This window comes from Harmonia axyridis, chromosome 2, assembly GCF_914767665.1.
Source record: "Harmonia axyridis chromosome 2, icHarAxyr1.1, whole genome shotgun sequence".
Classification (NCBI taxonomy): Eukaryota; Metazoa; Arthropoda; class Insecta; order Coleoptera; family Coccinellidae; genus Harmonia; species Harmonia axyridis.
This window is the reverse complement of record NC_059502.1, coordinates 40067027-40083242: the sequence shown is the minus strand read 5'-3', so window position 1 is coordinate 40083242 and position 16216 is coordinate 40067027. Positions and strand designations below refer to the sequence as shown.

At 36.4% G+C, this 16216-nt stretch overlaps 1 protein-coding gene across 3 annotated transcripts in view; it reads right to left on the bottom strand.

The window, feature by feature from the left end:
- Positions 1-3139: 3139 nt before the first annotated feature.
- The window catches only part of LOC123672379 (pyruvate dehydrogenase phosphatase regulatory subunit, mitochondrial), a 280794-nt gene continuing 267717 nt past the window's right edge, over positions 3140-16216 (bottom strand). For 2 of the 3 annotated variants that reach the window (XM_045606473.1, XM_045606475.1), the window contains 5 exons: positions 5216-5507; positions 4978-5157; positions 4717-4920; positions 4552-4658; positions 3140-3319 (listed from right to left, as the gene is read on the bottom strand). In XM_045606473.1, coding sequence (XP_045462429.1) covers positions 3211-3319; positions 4552-4658; positions 4717-4920; positions 4978-5157; positions 5216-5507 — 892 coding nt within the window. In that variant the 3' untranslated portion in view covers positions 3140-3210. The remainder of the gene's footprint in view (positions 3320-4551; positions 4659-4716; positions 4921-4977; positions 5158-5215; positions 5508-16216) is intronic. The other variant, XM_045606474.1, reaches the window with a different exon arrangement.

The window sequence follows — 16216 nt, the reverse complement described above, 5'->3', positions numbered from 1 at the left end:
TTCGACACAACCTCAAGTTCAAAGACTGTGATCCTCAGTGCGAAGTTTCATCACAATCGGATGTGTATTTGCGGAGATTCAGGTCATTTTGTGTCAAAATCGAGTAATTTTTTTCTATGGTTGTGATGCAACCACAGATATCTAATTTGGCACAACTCTAAGTTCAAAGACTGTGCTCCCCAGTGTGAAGTTTCATCGTAATCGAAAAAGTACTTGCGGAGATACAGCTCATCTTGTGTCAAAATCGAGTAATTTTTTTCTATGGTTGTGATGAAAACACAAAAATTAAATTTCGCACAACTTTACGTTCAAGGGCTGTGATCGTCAGTGCAAAGTTTAATCACAATCGGAAGAGTAGTCGAGGAGATTCAGGTCATTTTGTTTCAATATCGAGTAATTTTTTCTTTGATTCTGAGGCAACCACAGAAATGAAATTTGGCACAACTCTCCGTTCAGGACTGTTATCCTCAGTTGTGCAAAATTTGATTTCTGTGGTTGCCTCAAAACCATAGAAAAAAATCACTCGATATTGACACAAAATGACCTGAATCTCCTTGAGTATTCTTCCGATTGTGAAGAAACTTAGCACTTAGGATCAAAGTCCATGAACGCATAGTTGTGCCAAATTTCATTCCTGTGGTTGCATCACAATCATAGAAAAAATTAATCTATTTTGAAACAAAATTGCCTCAATCCTCGCAAGTACACATCCGATTGTGATGAAACTTCGCACTGAGGATCACAGTCTTTGAACTTGGTGTTGTGTCAAATTTGATATCTTTGGTTGCGTCCCAACCATAGAAAAAATTACCCGATTTTGACACAAAATGACCTGTATCTCCGCAAGTGCTCGTCCAATTGTGATTAAACTTAGCACTAGGGATCAAAGTCTTCGAACGGAGAGTTGTGCCAAATTTCATTCCTGTGGTTGCATCACAACTCGATTTTGACATAAAATGACCTGAATCTTCGCAAGTACTTTTATGATTGTGATGAAACTTTGCATAGAGGATAATAGTCCTGAACGGAGAGTTGTGCCAAATTTCATTCCTGTGGTTGCCTCACAACCATAGAAAAAATTACTCGATATTGAAACAAAATGACCTAAATCTCCTCGACTACTCTTCCGATTGTGATTAAACTTTGCACTGAGGATCACAGTCCTAAACGGAGAGTTCTGTCAAATTTCATTTCTGTGGTTGCCTCACAACCATAGAAAAAATTCAACTATATTGACACAAGATGACCTGAACCTCCTCGATTACTCTTCCGATTGTGATGAAACTTTGCATTGATGATCACAGTCCTTGAACGGAAAGTTGAGCGAAATTTAATTTTTGTGTTTGCATCACAACCACAGAAAAAAATTACCCGATTTTGACACAAGATGACCTGTATCTCCGCAAGTACTTTTTCGATTGCGATGAAACTCCGCACTGGGGATCCCAGTCTTTGAACTCAGAGTTGTGCCAAATTTGATATCTGTGGTTGCATCACAACCATAGAAAAAAATTACACGATTTTGACACAAAATGACCTGAATCTCCGCAAGTGCTCATCCGATTGTGATGAAAGATGAAACTCTGCATTAGAGATCACAGTCCTAGCAAGTACACATCCGATTGTGATGAAACTTCGCACTGAGGATCACACTCTTCGAACTTGAGGTTGTGTCGAATCTCATTTTTGTGGTTGCATCACAACCATAAAAAAATTACTCGATTTTGACACAAGTTGACCTGAATCTCCGCAAGTACTTTTTCGATTGTGATGAGACTTCGCACTAGAGATCACAGTCCTTGAACGGAGAGTTGTGCCAATTTTCATTTCTGTGGTTGCATCACAACCATAGAAGAAAATTACTCGATATTGACACAAAATGACCTAAATCTCCCCGAGTACTCTTCCGATTGTAATGAAACTTTGCAATGAAGATCACAGACCCTGAGCGGAGAGTTGTGCTAAATTCCATTTCTGTGATTGCATCACAACCATAGAAAAAAATTACTCGATTTTGACACAAGATGACCTGAATCTACGCAAGTACCTTTTCGATTGTGATGAGACTTCGCACTAGAGATCACAGTCCTTGAACGGAGAGTTGTGCCAATTTTCATTTCTGTGGTTGCATCACAACCATCGAAGAAAATTACTCGATATTGACACAAAATGACCTAAATCTCCCCGAGTACCCTTCCGATTGTAATGAAACTTTGCAATGAGGATCACATTCCCTGAACGGAGAGTTTTGCTAAATTTCATTTCTATGGTTGGCTCACAACAATAGAAAAAAATTACTCGATATTGACACAAGATGACCTAATCTCCGCGAGTGCTCATCCGATTGTGATGAAACTTTGCACTAGAGATCACAGTCCTTGAACGGAGAGTTGTGCCAAATTTCATTTCTGTGGTTGCATCACAACCAAAGAAAAAATTACTCGATTTCGAAACAAAACGGCCTGAATCTCCGCAAGTACACATCCGATTGTGATGAAACTTAGCACTAGAGATCACAGTCCTTGAACAGAGAGTTGTGCCAAGTTTCATTTCTGTGGTTGCCTCACATCCAGTGGCGGCTGTACCTTGAGTGCGCTCGTGCGCTGAACCACCAATTCAAAAGATTTAAAAATTACAAAATAACTTCATCCTTATTTTTAAATTACCGTATTAATATTTATTTTTTAAACATACAAAAACATATAACAAATAAAATGTCCAACTATGACGAAGCAATTTAAGCGCTTTGCTAAACTATTAAGACTTATTTTCCCTGTAAAGAAACATTCTCGTGCGCTACGGCGAGCGCACGAGGACTGCTAATACAAAATGTATGGGTTACGAGCTAATACGCCTGACGCGTGACGTGAGACAAAAGATAGTTCATAGAAATGTACCGAGTATTGAGTCTGTTCTCGAGCGCCGCACGGGCGAACCGAAGGTTAGCGAGAGCACCCGATGTTTGACGAAATTCGCCAGGTCTGCGACGGCGGCGTTCTACTTTTCCCGATAAAGATTTCACGATCACAGTTTCCACTTACGCCGCTTTGGACAAATACAAATTGAAAAACGAACTCTCCGCAATTTACAATTGCGACGATTTCATCAACGCAAATATTGCAATTACAATTACTCCGAATTCAATTATGATTCATTTTAATTTACAATATGTCAAGTGGATATTTACAATTCATAAATATGTATATAATACTAAGCATCAAATTTATCTTTGTTTCTTGTTGCTCTATAAACATCACGTTCTTGATCTGGATATTTTGTTGGTAGAATTGGTGAGTGAATGTTTACTTTTGCTGGAAACCTGTAAATATAATGTGTAAATATAAAAATAAGGCAAATTTCTATTATCCATAAAGTTAAATAAATAAACAATTTGACTTTATAATTCTATATTGAATATTTTAGGATTAATTTTGGTAATATTTGAATGAAGTATTAATTTGTTTACAATCATAAACAACAATCGTTCTTTCGGATCATTTATTAAAGTTTCAATTTGTAGATTTCATAATATTAAACTAAATTTCAGATAATCATCCTTATTATTTATTTTTTATTCCGGAAAGTAGATATTGAATTTTATATTACTTATAAATATAGATAGATCATTTTTTCTCTCTTTTGTACTTATTACACAAATTTTTTCTCTTATTCAAATTCTACAGATTTTTAGTACTGATTTTATAATTTGTATCATGGTATTACCGGAAGAGTTAGTTGAAACAGAATATGAATCAACCACCATTTCGATCTATACTAATACATCTATCTATTCTGCATGTTTGAGTATCAGTCGACATTGGCGGAGTCCACCATCGTATAAATTTGATGCTCAAGAAGATCAAAATATTACATACTGTGGAAAAAAACCCTTTGGCTAACATCTGCCCAACAATCCTCCACCAAATTGAAGCTATAGATACCAATCAAGTATATCAATTGAATATTGGAGAGCACAACGTTTATGTTCACGCTGCTTCGTATCTAATCTAAATTATTGAGTATATATTCAAGTGAGATCTCAAATATTTCTGTCCTAACTCATTCCAATCAAAATTCTGTATGAAATCTAGTCAATTTATTTTTGTAAACATAATTTCTTTTTTTTGTTTTTGTAATCAGCCTTCCGCATTTTTCGGATTGTAATTGAGTTTGTTGAATAAAATTATAAATATCAAATTTCTTTGAGCAAGATTTCACTCGGTTTACTTGTTAAACGTTAGACCTGGCGCCCAACTAAAAGTAAGCCCTATGAGGTTCATGGGTACAACCCTCACCGTATCAATTTGAACAGCTTAACAACTTCAATAACAAAACAAAACATAGTGCTGCTCAGCATCAGAAAATATGATGCCGAATGATAGCCTCTAATGAATATTTTTGTCAGTTGAGGGAGTCCAATGCTGAAAAACTCTCAAAAACTGAAGATATCTGTGAAATTGAATCTTTTTTTTCCTTATATGATTACACATTACAGAAATTTAGTATTATGATTCTAGTGGGTTTTTGAAACAACAATGATTATGAACTCACTTCATTCCAGCAATATCTACTTCATATTCCCCACTCATAACATAGTCATTAGTTACCTTCCGCAGCTCACCATTTGGTCCTATATTTCGGATAAAACCTAAGCATACCTAAAATTTGAAAAATGTGATGTGAAAAGAAGTCATATTATATAGTTAGATTTTTCACCTGCTTCTTGAAGGTATAGCCATAACCAGTAGTAGTACATGTTCCAACAAATTTTCCATTCCTATAAATAGGTTCACCACCCCACGGCCAAAGATCTGTTTCAGAACAAAAATCCTCATCTAAAATGAGTTGGACGTATTTTCGCTCAATTCCTTCATTCCTTTGTCGTAATAACGCATCTCGTCCAATGAAATCCATATTTTTCTATCAACATAACATTTTTTATCAACAAATGAGGAATTATGGGAAAGAGTAACTTACATCGAATTTCACACGCCAAACTCTTCCACATTCCAAAGGAGTTGTCCTGGTATCTAGATCTTGTCCCCAGAATGCATAAAATTTTTCAACTCTCAAGGCTCTTGTTGCATAATATCCTGCATGTCTTAGTCCATATTTTTTTCCAGCTTCAACAAGTATTGTATAAACATGGAGAGCAAACTACAATAAATTAGATTAAAAAAATATATACTTTTTATGCCAGACGCATAATCCTCACCTCGTTTGGAATGTACAAAACATAACCCAGTTCTCCAGTATGTGTTAAATTCATTGTTCTGACTCCAGTTGCAAGACCAATATCCAATGTTTTGTGTGTGAAAAATGGGAAGTTTTTTGGTTTCAAATCTGTTTCAGTCATTTCTGATAATAAAATTCGAGTAAATGGTCCCATTATACATAGGGCTGTATACATACTGGTGACATCGGACATAGCTACCTCTCTTGGTAGATGTCGTTGAAGCCAAACTTTGCATCTGGTTTGCTGGATTGTAGGTGCAATCATCATGTACCTTAAAATTCCAATGAAACTACTTAGAAACTAATAGCGACAATTTTTTTCATTCTATCTCATTTATGAGAATTTTTTCAACCAACTAGCGGAGTCCCCTAGCAGCCGGGGTATTTATTGAGGGTTGCTACTCTAAAATAACCATATAATTCGAATTTTATTGCCAACAGGTAGTAGTTCATTAGTTGAACAATAGTATCATGGTTGAACACGTCCTACAAAAATACTTTCTTAACTCGACAAAATCTATTGCTCAGTCATAAAAATATGCAATTATGCTACTCGGAAAAGTTTCGAAGTAATAGAAACGTCTGGTTTCAAAATTTCAACAACGATCTGTGTTATCCTCATTCATGTGTTCGATTGATCGGAGTAATGACTCTTCGACTGATTTAAAAAAGTTTGAAAATTATATGAAATGGATTTAGAAACAGCCAACGAAATAACCTCTAAATGCGAATTCAAGGTGTGAAAGAAGGAATCAATTAATTTCCCTTCCAGTTGAATTAGGTGTACCACAAGGGAGAATTTTGGGTCCATTCATTTTTATAAATTTCATAAATGATCCATTTGCTGAAATAGCCCAATCACTGATTGTTCACTAATAAATTACGCAGATCTTATTGAAAGCCACAACCATTAGTACTTTAGAAAGCACATCGAATCTACCATCAAGAAATTGAATGAGTGGTTTCTTAAAAATCAATTATGTTTGAACATAATTTGTCTTCTGAGGAAGACAAGTGCTGTTATGTTTCACACCAACCATGCAAAAATTGAATTTCCTCAATGCATCAGGATGGTCGATTTTGAGCTCCAACTGGAAAGAAACTGTAATTTCCTGGATTTGGAAAATTTTAACTGGGGTAATAATATCACCAACTTATGTGGAAAACTCTGCTCCAACTGTTATTCAATATCAAAATTTTTGTTCAATCAGGAAACATTGGGTGTGAAGCTTTAAACGAGTAGTGTGTTTTTAATTTGCTCCTGCGGAAAATACTTTGTGTCACTTCATCTGATCTCCAAAAATTCAATTTTTGTGTTAATCCTTCAGCTTACATGGCATTGAGACTTCTCCACTAGTTTGAGCCCCAGAGTAACAAACTTGGATCTATGGATCTAACCTAGACTCTGTTGTATTTATTGTCGTTTACCATCTGGCTTGGCGATTTGCTTATCAGTTGCTGTTTCGTTTCGTCCAGTTCTAAAGGATGACATACATTATAATAAAGAAGAATAAATTCTGACCAGTCGTCATTATGCCATCTTCCCAGAAAGTTATCGCTCATGATTCCGACTCAATATCCTGCCCAACTTGTACAAATCATTTTCATTTGAAATGCGTCCAGTTTATCTCTGAAGACAAGAGGACACTTGATTATGCTGATTCCAAAAGGTAATGCTCCTACTGCACCTCATCCCGGAGAACTAAGCGGATGGCTCCGGCCAACATGACTGCCAACCAACATGACTGCCAACAAACAGTATAAATCGAGTTCCAGCCCCTATGATACGCCACTCACGATGCGTGAATTTCGACCGAAGACGGAAAAACTGGACTAACATTTCAGAAATTCCAGGTAATATTGCTACAATAAAAGATACTCAGCGAAGTCTAAAGATTCAGGTTGCTCGTTGCTCATCTTCAATTGCTGAGCATGATCAGGCGTTGGCCCAACATGAACGGAAATTTGAACAGGGTGAGTTTGAGTTAGTAATATCACCGCTGGTCTCTTTGAGGTAATGAAGGATATTTTAAAACTGAGTTCAGATACTCGTCCAGATACTGAAATCATGGAGAATTCAAACAGCATCATAATTCGCAACGTTCCAGAGTCGTAAGTTGTTGGACAGGACAGTCTTGTGGTCGATCAGATAGTCGATAATATTATTCCAATGCGATACGTTGCCGTCAACACACGCTAATCGGGATACGGCTAGTGATATTTCGTCATCTTAAATACCACTACCTTCTTTTTGTTCACGTTTTCCAACTTCATTTAAAAGTATCAACATGAGTACTAGACAAAATCTGAATTCGAAAAATCCTTGATTGAAGCATTAAAATCTGATAATGTGATCAAGGAAAATATCTGATGCCATCGTCACCACAATCAGCAGAAAATTCGCTGAAAATTTTATTGTTTATGATTGGAAGCAGAAATACAATTATTGAAATCCAATGCCGATAAAAATGAGAACAACTTCACCGAAGGCTCCTGTAAGAAACTCGAAAAAAAAGTGGATTTCCTCGAGCAGAGGACAAAAAGGAAAAACATTCGTTTTATCGGTATCTTGGAATCCCAGGGAGAAAATGTGGTGACCCAGGTCAAGAAATTGTTTCGACATAAACTTAACATACCGGCCGCCGATGAGACCTCCTCCGTATACAGAACACGTGCTGCGAATAAGGAAAATTCCCGTAATCTCATTGTTGTTTTCAGAGATTCGAAATATAAGAATATTATATTCAGGAAGAAGACATTTCTCAAAATTTCGCACATAGTTATGAAGGAAGATCTAACATACGACAGATGAAAACTTGTCAGAAATTCATCGGAAAAATATGGGTTCAAGAATGTTTGGACGTCTAATAGAGCTGTTTTCGTCAGGTCGGATACAGGTGTTGAAAGACTCATTTCTGGTGTGTAATTATTTAGTTTTATTCAGTTTTTTTCAATGATTCGCTGGCTGTATCTTTTTTTGCACTTCTATTACGCACTGGCGAATTTATTGGGGTATGATTTTGTTGGGTCATTTGAATGTGCAATCTTTGTTTCCTAAATTTTATGAATTGAAACTTTTTAATGAGCATAATAAATGTGACATGCTTGCACTGTCAGCAGACTTGGTTGAATGATTCAGTTGATACGGAATGCTTAATGATTACAAATTTTAATTTTGTCAGGGTAGATAGAAATACGGGTGCAAGGGGCGGAGGAGTCTAGTTATAACGGGTGTTTTTTTCGAGGTATATAATTTCAAGTTGGCATTTCTGTTCGAGATGGCGACCGATTTAACAGCTGTCAAGTGATTTAGAGCACGTTCACATGACAAGCGCTCTACGCGCGTTTGAATGAGCGCTGGATAATTGGATACCGTTCACATGGAACGCGCTTGCCAAGCGCTGAACGCTCGTTGCCGGAACGGCCGTATTCAGTTTGAATTCTACATTTTGGTTTTAATCTGGATTCAGTATTAGATTTAGGTGAAAATTAAACTTTTTTAAGTTTTCATAGGTAATTATAGATCGAATAGTTTCTATTATTCATCAATTAAAACTGATTCTACTTAAATCATCTTCGTTTTGCCGATGACATCGTCCTAATAAGTAGCAACATGCAGGAATTGAGCGAGAATGTTAAAACAACTTAGTGATGCTCTGAAAAATGTAGATTTGAAAATTAATGTTTCGAAGACCAAACTCAGCAACAACACCACAGAACACATACACATTGACGGCACACAACTTGAAAATGTAGAAGAATATATATATACTTAGGACACGAGATTTGCAGGCTCTGTGGATCGGAAGTAGAAACTTCTGAACACTTGATATGCAAGTGTCCAGAGCTGGCTGGCCTAAGAACCATTCACATGGGCAAGCCGGTCCTGGATACCAGAGAGGTAATGGCCAAGGCCCCTAGGGAGGTTGTCAATTTTATTAACGTCGTTGACGACCTCCCTGGGTTTCTATGAATGAGTAGGGTAGTGAACAAAAGATCTGCATGGTCGCAGTTCCCGGAAGGCTCACCGAAGCAAAACGACCCCAGTTCAAATAATAATAATAATAATTGTTTTAGCCCTTTTTAAGTTATTATGATTTTAGTTTTGGCAACGTCGCGCATTCTGGGAAATCGAGACGTATGTTTTGTTAGATAGAATTAAGATGTATCGGTTCATCGGCGGTCGGAAAGAAAAGTTAAAGGTTGTTAGTATAAAGTTTTCGGTGTTTAATATAACGGTTTTGGTTTAATTAACGGACATTTCAAATATATTAGGATTACAGTTCATTAGAAGGTCAGTTTGCATTGTATAAGTCCCATTTTGTTCCATTTCAATCCTTATACCCTGTTCCCTTACATCCTTATACAGTGCGGTGCTGTGTGGAAGCAAGAGAGCAGTTTATATTGGTAAGATTATTATAACATCATTTTATTGGTTCAAATATAGGGAAAATGCAACATTTTTTGGTTCTTCGAGCACGGGTTTTTTGAACTTTAATTCAAGTTTCGGTTACATTTATTTAGGTTTCAATCGGTATACAGAGTTTCGGAACTCATTTTCATTTCATTCCTAATTGTATTCGGAAATATTAATTCAGTTTTTTTTGTTCGTTCATACGGTATTGAGCGAAGTAAAAACGTGCGGTAGTTTTTTGTATTTTTTCAGCGGTTATCAAATACGATTCGAGTCCCAGAGTAAGCCTTGTTGCCAAGCGTACACAAAAGTATTCAATTCACAGTTTAGACTCGCGGGGTTAGTTTTCGAGTATTCTGCGCACTTGACTTTCAACACAATGGGTGGAACGTCAACTGAACGGAAAATTAAGATGCTTATTGCTAAGAAAGAATCTTTATTTTCGATACTGCAGAATTTATTGGATTTGTCAAAATCATTAACAAGTGAAGTAGCTAAAACTAAATTTTTAACAATGGTCAGTTCAATCAATTCAACAAAGAATGACCTACTGAAAATAATAGATGATATAACAGAGCTCAGTTTTGAAATTAATGATGAGTTCGAACCAGACTTTAATATATTTAGAACTATTGATGAAATGTGTTGTCACATTCAAGTTTCAGCGGCTAAATTGGAACGAGAACAAATTCAGAAAGATGTTTCTTCGGTTAATGTTGATTCTCAGGGAAGTTTGGGATTGATACGTAATCTTCCTACATTACCGAAGATTGAATTACCGGAATTTTCGGGAAATATTAGAGAATGGGAAACCTTTTATTCAATATTCAAGAGTTTGATACATGAAAATAAATTACTTACGGATACTGATAAAGTTAATTATTTAGTAGGTCGTTTGAAAGGATCTGCGTTGACTATTTGTTCTTCGTTAGCTCCTACTGGAGAAAATTATGAAATCATTTGGAATTCGCTTGTGGAAAAATATCAGGATAAGCGCGCTCTTGCAACTAATTATCTACGCCAAATTTTAGAGTTCAAATCGATACAGGGTGAGTCATCTAAGGGTCTCAATATATTTTTGGAAAAATTTGATTGTGCGGTACAGGCTTTGAAAAAGCTTAAATTAGATGATATGTCGGATTTCATTTTAATGCATCAGGCCCTTTCTAAGCTTGATTCTGATACGGTGAGATCGTTTGAAATGACTATTAGGGGTAATGGAATACCTACCTATGAAAATTTGATTAAGTTTGTGAAGGAACAATCGAAGATTTTGGCTCTAAATCAGCAATCAACCATTAGTAGAGGTGATAGCTATAAAACCCGTAATTCGAAATCCTTTTTTGTACATCAAAATAATTCTTGTGTAGGAATGGATCGGTCGAATATATGTATTTTTTGTAATCGGAAAAATCATTCGTTGAGTAGATGTGATAAATTTAAACAACTATCGCCATCTAAACGATATGCTACAGTACGGGATAACAACTGGTGCTATAATTGTTTATCGCCAAATCACGGGGTGAGAGACTGTCCTTCAGACAAATTATGTTCAGAGTGTTCCAGAAAACACCACTTCCTATTACATTTGGGACGTATACAGGGTGAACTGGAAAAATATCCAAATTCGAAATCGGATTCGAATACAAATACGTTGGTTTCAACAGATAACAATTTTTGTGCTACTGCTTTGGGTGATCGGAATACTCATACGGTTTTATTGTCGACGGTTGTGGTAAATGTTTTGAACGGTTCGGGTGGTTTGAAGAAAGCTAGGTTTTTAGTAGATAGTGGCAGTCAAGTTAACTTACTTACTTATAGGTGTTGTAAGAAATTAGGATTGAAGTTTTCACAATGTTCAACGTCAATTCATGGGGTTGGATTCAGTTCAAATTCAATTAAAGGTTTTACAAGTATTATTGTTTCGTCTAGGTATGATCTTAATAAGAAATATTCTATTGAGGCATTTTTAGTAGATAAAATTACGGATAAACTTCCAATAGCCAAAATTGATCGCGGTGTTTTAAAGAATTTTGGAAATATACAATTGGCAGATGAAAAATTTGACGAACCGGCTGAAGTTGATGGCATTATGGGGGCGGATCTTTTCTCGATTATTGTGGGTAATTCGGTACCATCAGCATCGGGATCTCCAGTGGCGGTACAAACGGTATTTGGTCATATGATTATGGGAAAGGTTCGTAAGTTAGAGTCAAAGGGAGAGTTCGGTGTATTCTTCAGTTTAAGGGAGGAGTGTCGGTTAAATGACTTGGTTAATAAATTTTGGGAGATGGAACAAGTTCCAAAGAATATTTTGCCGGACCCAGCAGAAGTAATATGCGAAAATTTGTTTTCTACATCTTTTAGTAGAGATTATGAGGGACGTTTCACGGTAGCGCTTCCTTTTAAGAATTCTCCGAATACTTTGGGTAATTCTAAGACAACGGCATTGATTCGGCTCTATTCATTAGAAAGAAGGTTGGCGAAATTTCCGGAGTTTCGTTTGAGTTATAATGAGATAATGAAAGAAGCAATTCAGTTAGGTAATATGCATTTGGTTGAGGATGAATATTTAAAAGATTCGGAACCTGCGTATTACATTCCTCATCATGCCATTGTTAAGCAAAGTAGTTCGAGTACACCAATTCGTGTAGTTTTAGATGCTAGTACATCATCCGATAATGATGTTTCGTTGAACGACATTTTACATGGTGGTCCAAAACTACAAACCGATTTATTTTCTTTATTGCTGAATTTTAGGTTGTTTCGAATAGCGATTACAGCGGATATTCGACGAATGTATCATCGAATAAAATTAGTTGATCATCAATGGAGGTTTCAAAGATTGCTTTGGCGTTTCAGTCCTGATGATCCGGTTCAGGTATTTGAATTTAATCGTTTAGCGTTTGGGGTGAAATCAAGTCCATATTTAGCTCTTCGTACTATAAAGCAATTGATAAAAGAAAATGGATGTAGTTATCCTTTAGCAACGAAAATAGTTTCGACAGATGTTTACATAGATGATTTGGTTTGCAGCATTCCTTCGGAAGAGGAAGCATTCAATTTGTATTCACAATCAGTGTCATTATTCGCAGAAGGAAAATTCGAGTTAGTTAAGTGGTCTTCTAATTCTCTCGATCTATTGAAGTTGATTCCTAATGATCAACAACTTGTAAATTCGGTGACATTTAAAACGGACACAAAAATTTTGGGTATGTACTGGAACCCGGAGACGGATTATTTAAAATTTTTCTTTCAAGTTCCAGATTCAAAATGTACGAAGCGTATAATATTGTCCACGGTGGCTCGATGTTATGATCCATTGGGACTTCTTGCACCGTTTTTATTACACTTAAAACTTTTGATAAAGCAATTGTGGAAACGGACTTTGGGTTGGGATGATGATGTAACGGAGGATATATCGAAAAGTTGGTCAATATTAAGAAAAGAATGGCCGATACTTGAGCATTTTCAGTTTGCACGACATTCTGGTGTTGTGACAACATCTCCGATTATGTTGATTGCTTTTGCAGATGCGAGTAAAGATGGTTACGGTGCAGTTGTTTACGTGAGAACAATCGGAAATGATGGTAAAATCGTTGTCAATTTATTATGTGCAAAATCTAAAGTATCCCCGACTAAATTAATTACAATTCCTAGATTGGAATTAGCTGCGGCTGTACTTTTATCCCAATTAGTAAAACGTGTTACAGAAGAGTATGAAAAACGAATTATCATCTCGAAAATAATAGCCTTTTCAGATTCTTCGACGGTTATTCAATGGTTGAATACTGTATTTCTAAAAGACATATATGTGGCGAATCGGGTATGCCAAATAAAAGAAAATTGTCCAAAAGCACAATGGTTTCACATCTCCGGAGTAACAAATCCCGCTGATATTTTGTCTAGAGGTTGTATTCCCTCACAATTAATTGATAATCCTTTATGGATGTCCGGTCCAATTTGGTTACAATCTTCAGACAGAGATTGGCCTATCACTAGGGAGACTTGTTTAAGAGATTCTGAAGATGAAATAGAGCAAACTGGGTGTTATGTATCTATTCAAAATGAAGCGAATGAGTCGTTTTATACAATGTTTTCGAGAGTTTCGTCGTGGATTTCTGTTTTGCGGATTACGGTTTGGGTACTTAGATTTTTGAAGAAGATTCCCAAGAGAAAATTTATTATAGCAGATGATTTGAAAAAAGCGGAGATCGTATTGATAAAAATTGTTCAGAATAAAGCATTCGGATCGGAAATAAGGTTATTGAATTTAGAAAAAGAGATCTATGGAAAATTACGCAAATTGACACCTTTCATCCAAGATGGAGTTCTCAGGGTGGGGGGACGATTAGAAAATTCTTCACTCAAGTTTACTAGCCAACACCCTATTCTACTTCCAGGCAAAGATCCTTTTACGGTAAAATTAACCCATTAAAGCCCATAATTCCCAAATGGGGATTTTTGTCTGAAATTTGATATAATGAATCGATAAGACTTAAAAAATTATATTTCCTCATAAAAATAATGAACAAACATGCAGTAGGGTAACTTTGGAGTGGCAACTTTAGTTGCCACTGGGATGATTCATATATACATCAGTCCAAGTCCAATAAAACTAGGATATCATAAATATTTCTATATTGTTATTCAACAGCTTAGTATTTCATATTATATTTTATTGAAAAATATTATTTCACGCAATGAAAACCTTGAAGCACTCATCAAGGTGGACAGGAACCTCGCACTTTTAGCATAAATAAATTATACACCTGCCATATATTTTACAAGGGCGGTATTTAGAACCGAGTACCACCAAGTCCTCGGGAACTAAATTCTTCCTACAAATTGACTAACGTGAATAGATTGTCAAAGTCAAAGATTGACAATTTCATGTGTTCAATAACTCCAATGACTACATTGTCCCCTTGGTCAAGACATGATGAAAGTACCCACAGCTCCGCAGCTACCCACAAGTTGATGTCAAATCTGATCGGTTAACCACGAATTGGTCGATATTCACATTCAGGTTCAGGTAAACTTGAAGATAACTCATTGATCATCGGCTTCCAAGTACGAGTTGGCGACAGCTTGCGTTTGGTGCTTTGAACTCCCTTCTGCGAAGAAGTCCTAGGTGTATGGCCCTCATCTTGGTTGACCTGATTGCTGAGATCATCATTGTATTCTAAACCCCGCATTTCCACCAGAGAGGGTAATAACGGACAGAAAAGTGTTCAATATCTCCAACTACCTCTTCATCTGACAAATCAGAGTCCTCATCTGTATCTGCACCACTGCACCAGGAAGCTCAACTGGAGGACATATGGCTATAGTAGTAGGTGATATATCCTCATCGTTCTCGAGAAGACCAAGTGATTCCTGAAGAAGTAACCCAGTACATACCTGTCGAAATATTGCATTGAGAAATGTAAATATTTCCGAAATTGATGTCATATGTTCCCCTTGGCAACTTTAGTTGCCATCAAATTTTGCACGTATGCCAAAAACAAAACACTGCACGAAACTATTGTTGCGTTATTGAAATATGTTGCTATATTCATATTGAACGAAACTGATACGAAAATACAAACATAAATACATCAATCAATCAGAATAATCACAATCGCTCATCGACTGCCATTATTGTGAATAAAATACGTCAATAACCCTGAATAAAACCTTATATGCAAACTCACTGTATGACAATATCTGATTGACTGCTGTGCTATATGAGGCAGGAGATATCATATTTTCAAAACTGGCTAATGGAACCTGTACAAATACGCGCATGCGCATTGTATGGAGCAGAATGTGCAGTGGCCACTTTTGTTGCCACAGGGCTATAATGGGTTAATTCAATACTATCATAAAATAAATCTCCATACAGGTTCATTTCTTTTAGAAGCGTTGTTGAGACAAAAATATTGGATAGTGGGTGGTCGTAATGTTATACGACAGCAAATACATGCCTGTAATCATTGTTTTAGGTTAAAGCCCAGAAATAATTATCCTCTGATGGCGAATTTGCCTGCTTCAAGAGTGAATCCTACAAAAGTGTTTTCTCAAACGGGGGTAGATTACTTTGGACCGTTCGAAATATCACTCGGTAAAAATAGAAAAACGCAAGTGTATAAGGGATATGTTTGTTTGTTTATATGTATGAGCGTGAAAGCAGTTCATTTGGAACTCGTCAGTTCATTATCTACGGATCATTTTTTGCAAGCCTTCAAACGGTTTTTATCTCGAAGGGGTACTTGTAATGTTCTGTATTCAGATAGGGGCACTAACTTTGTGGGTGCTAAAAAAGTTCTTCGCGAAATTAATGAATTTATAAATTCGGATCAGTTTATAACTTCTTTTCAAAATGAATTAGCTTTGAATGGTATTGAGTGGAAATTTAATACGGCCGGTGCACCCCACATGGGCGGTTTGTGGGAGAGCAATGTTAAATCGGCTAAGAATCTGATTTATAAGGTAATAGGTACTCAAATTCTAACTTTTGAAGAGTTCAGCACTCTTCTTACGCAGGTGGAAGCTTTATTGAATTCACGTCCTCTTTGTCGTCTG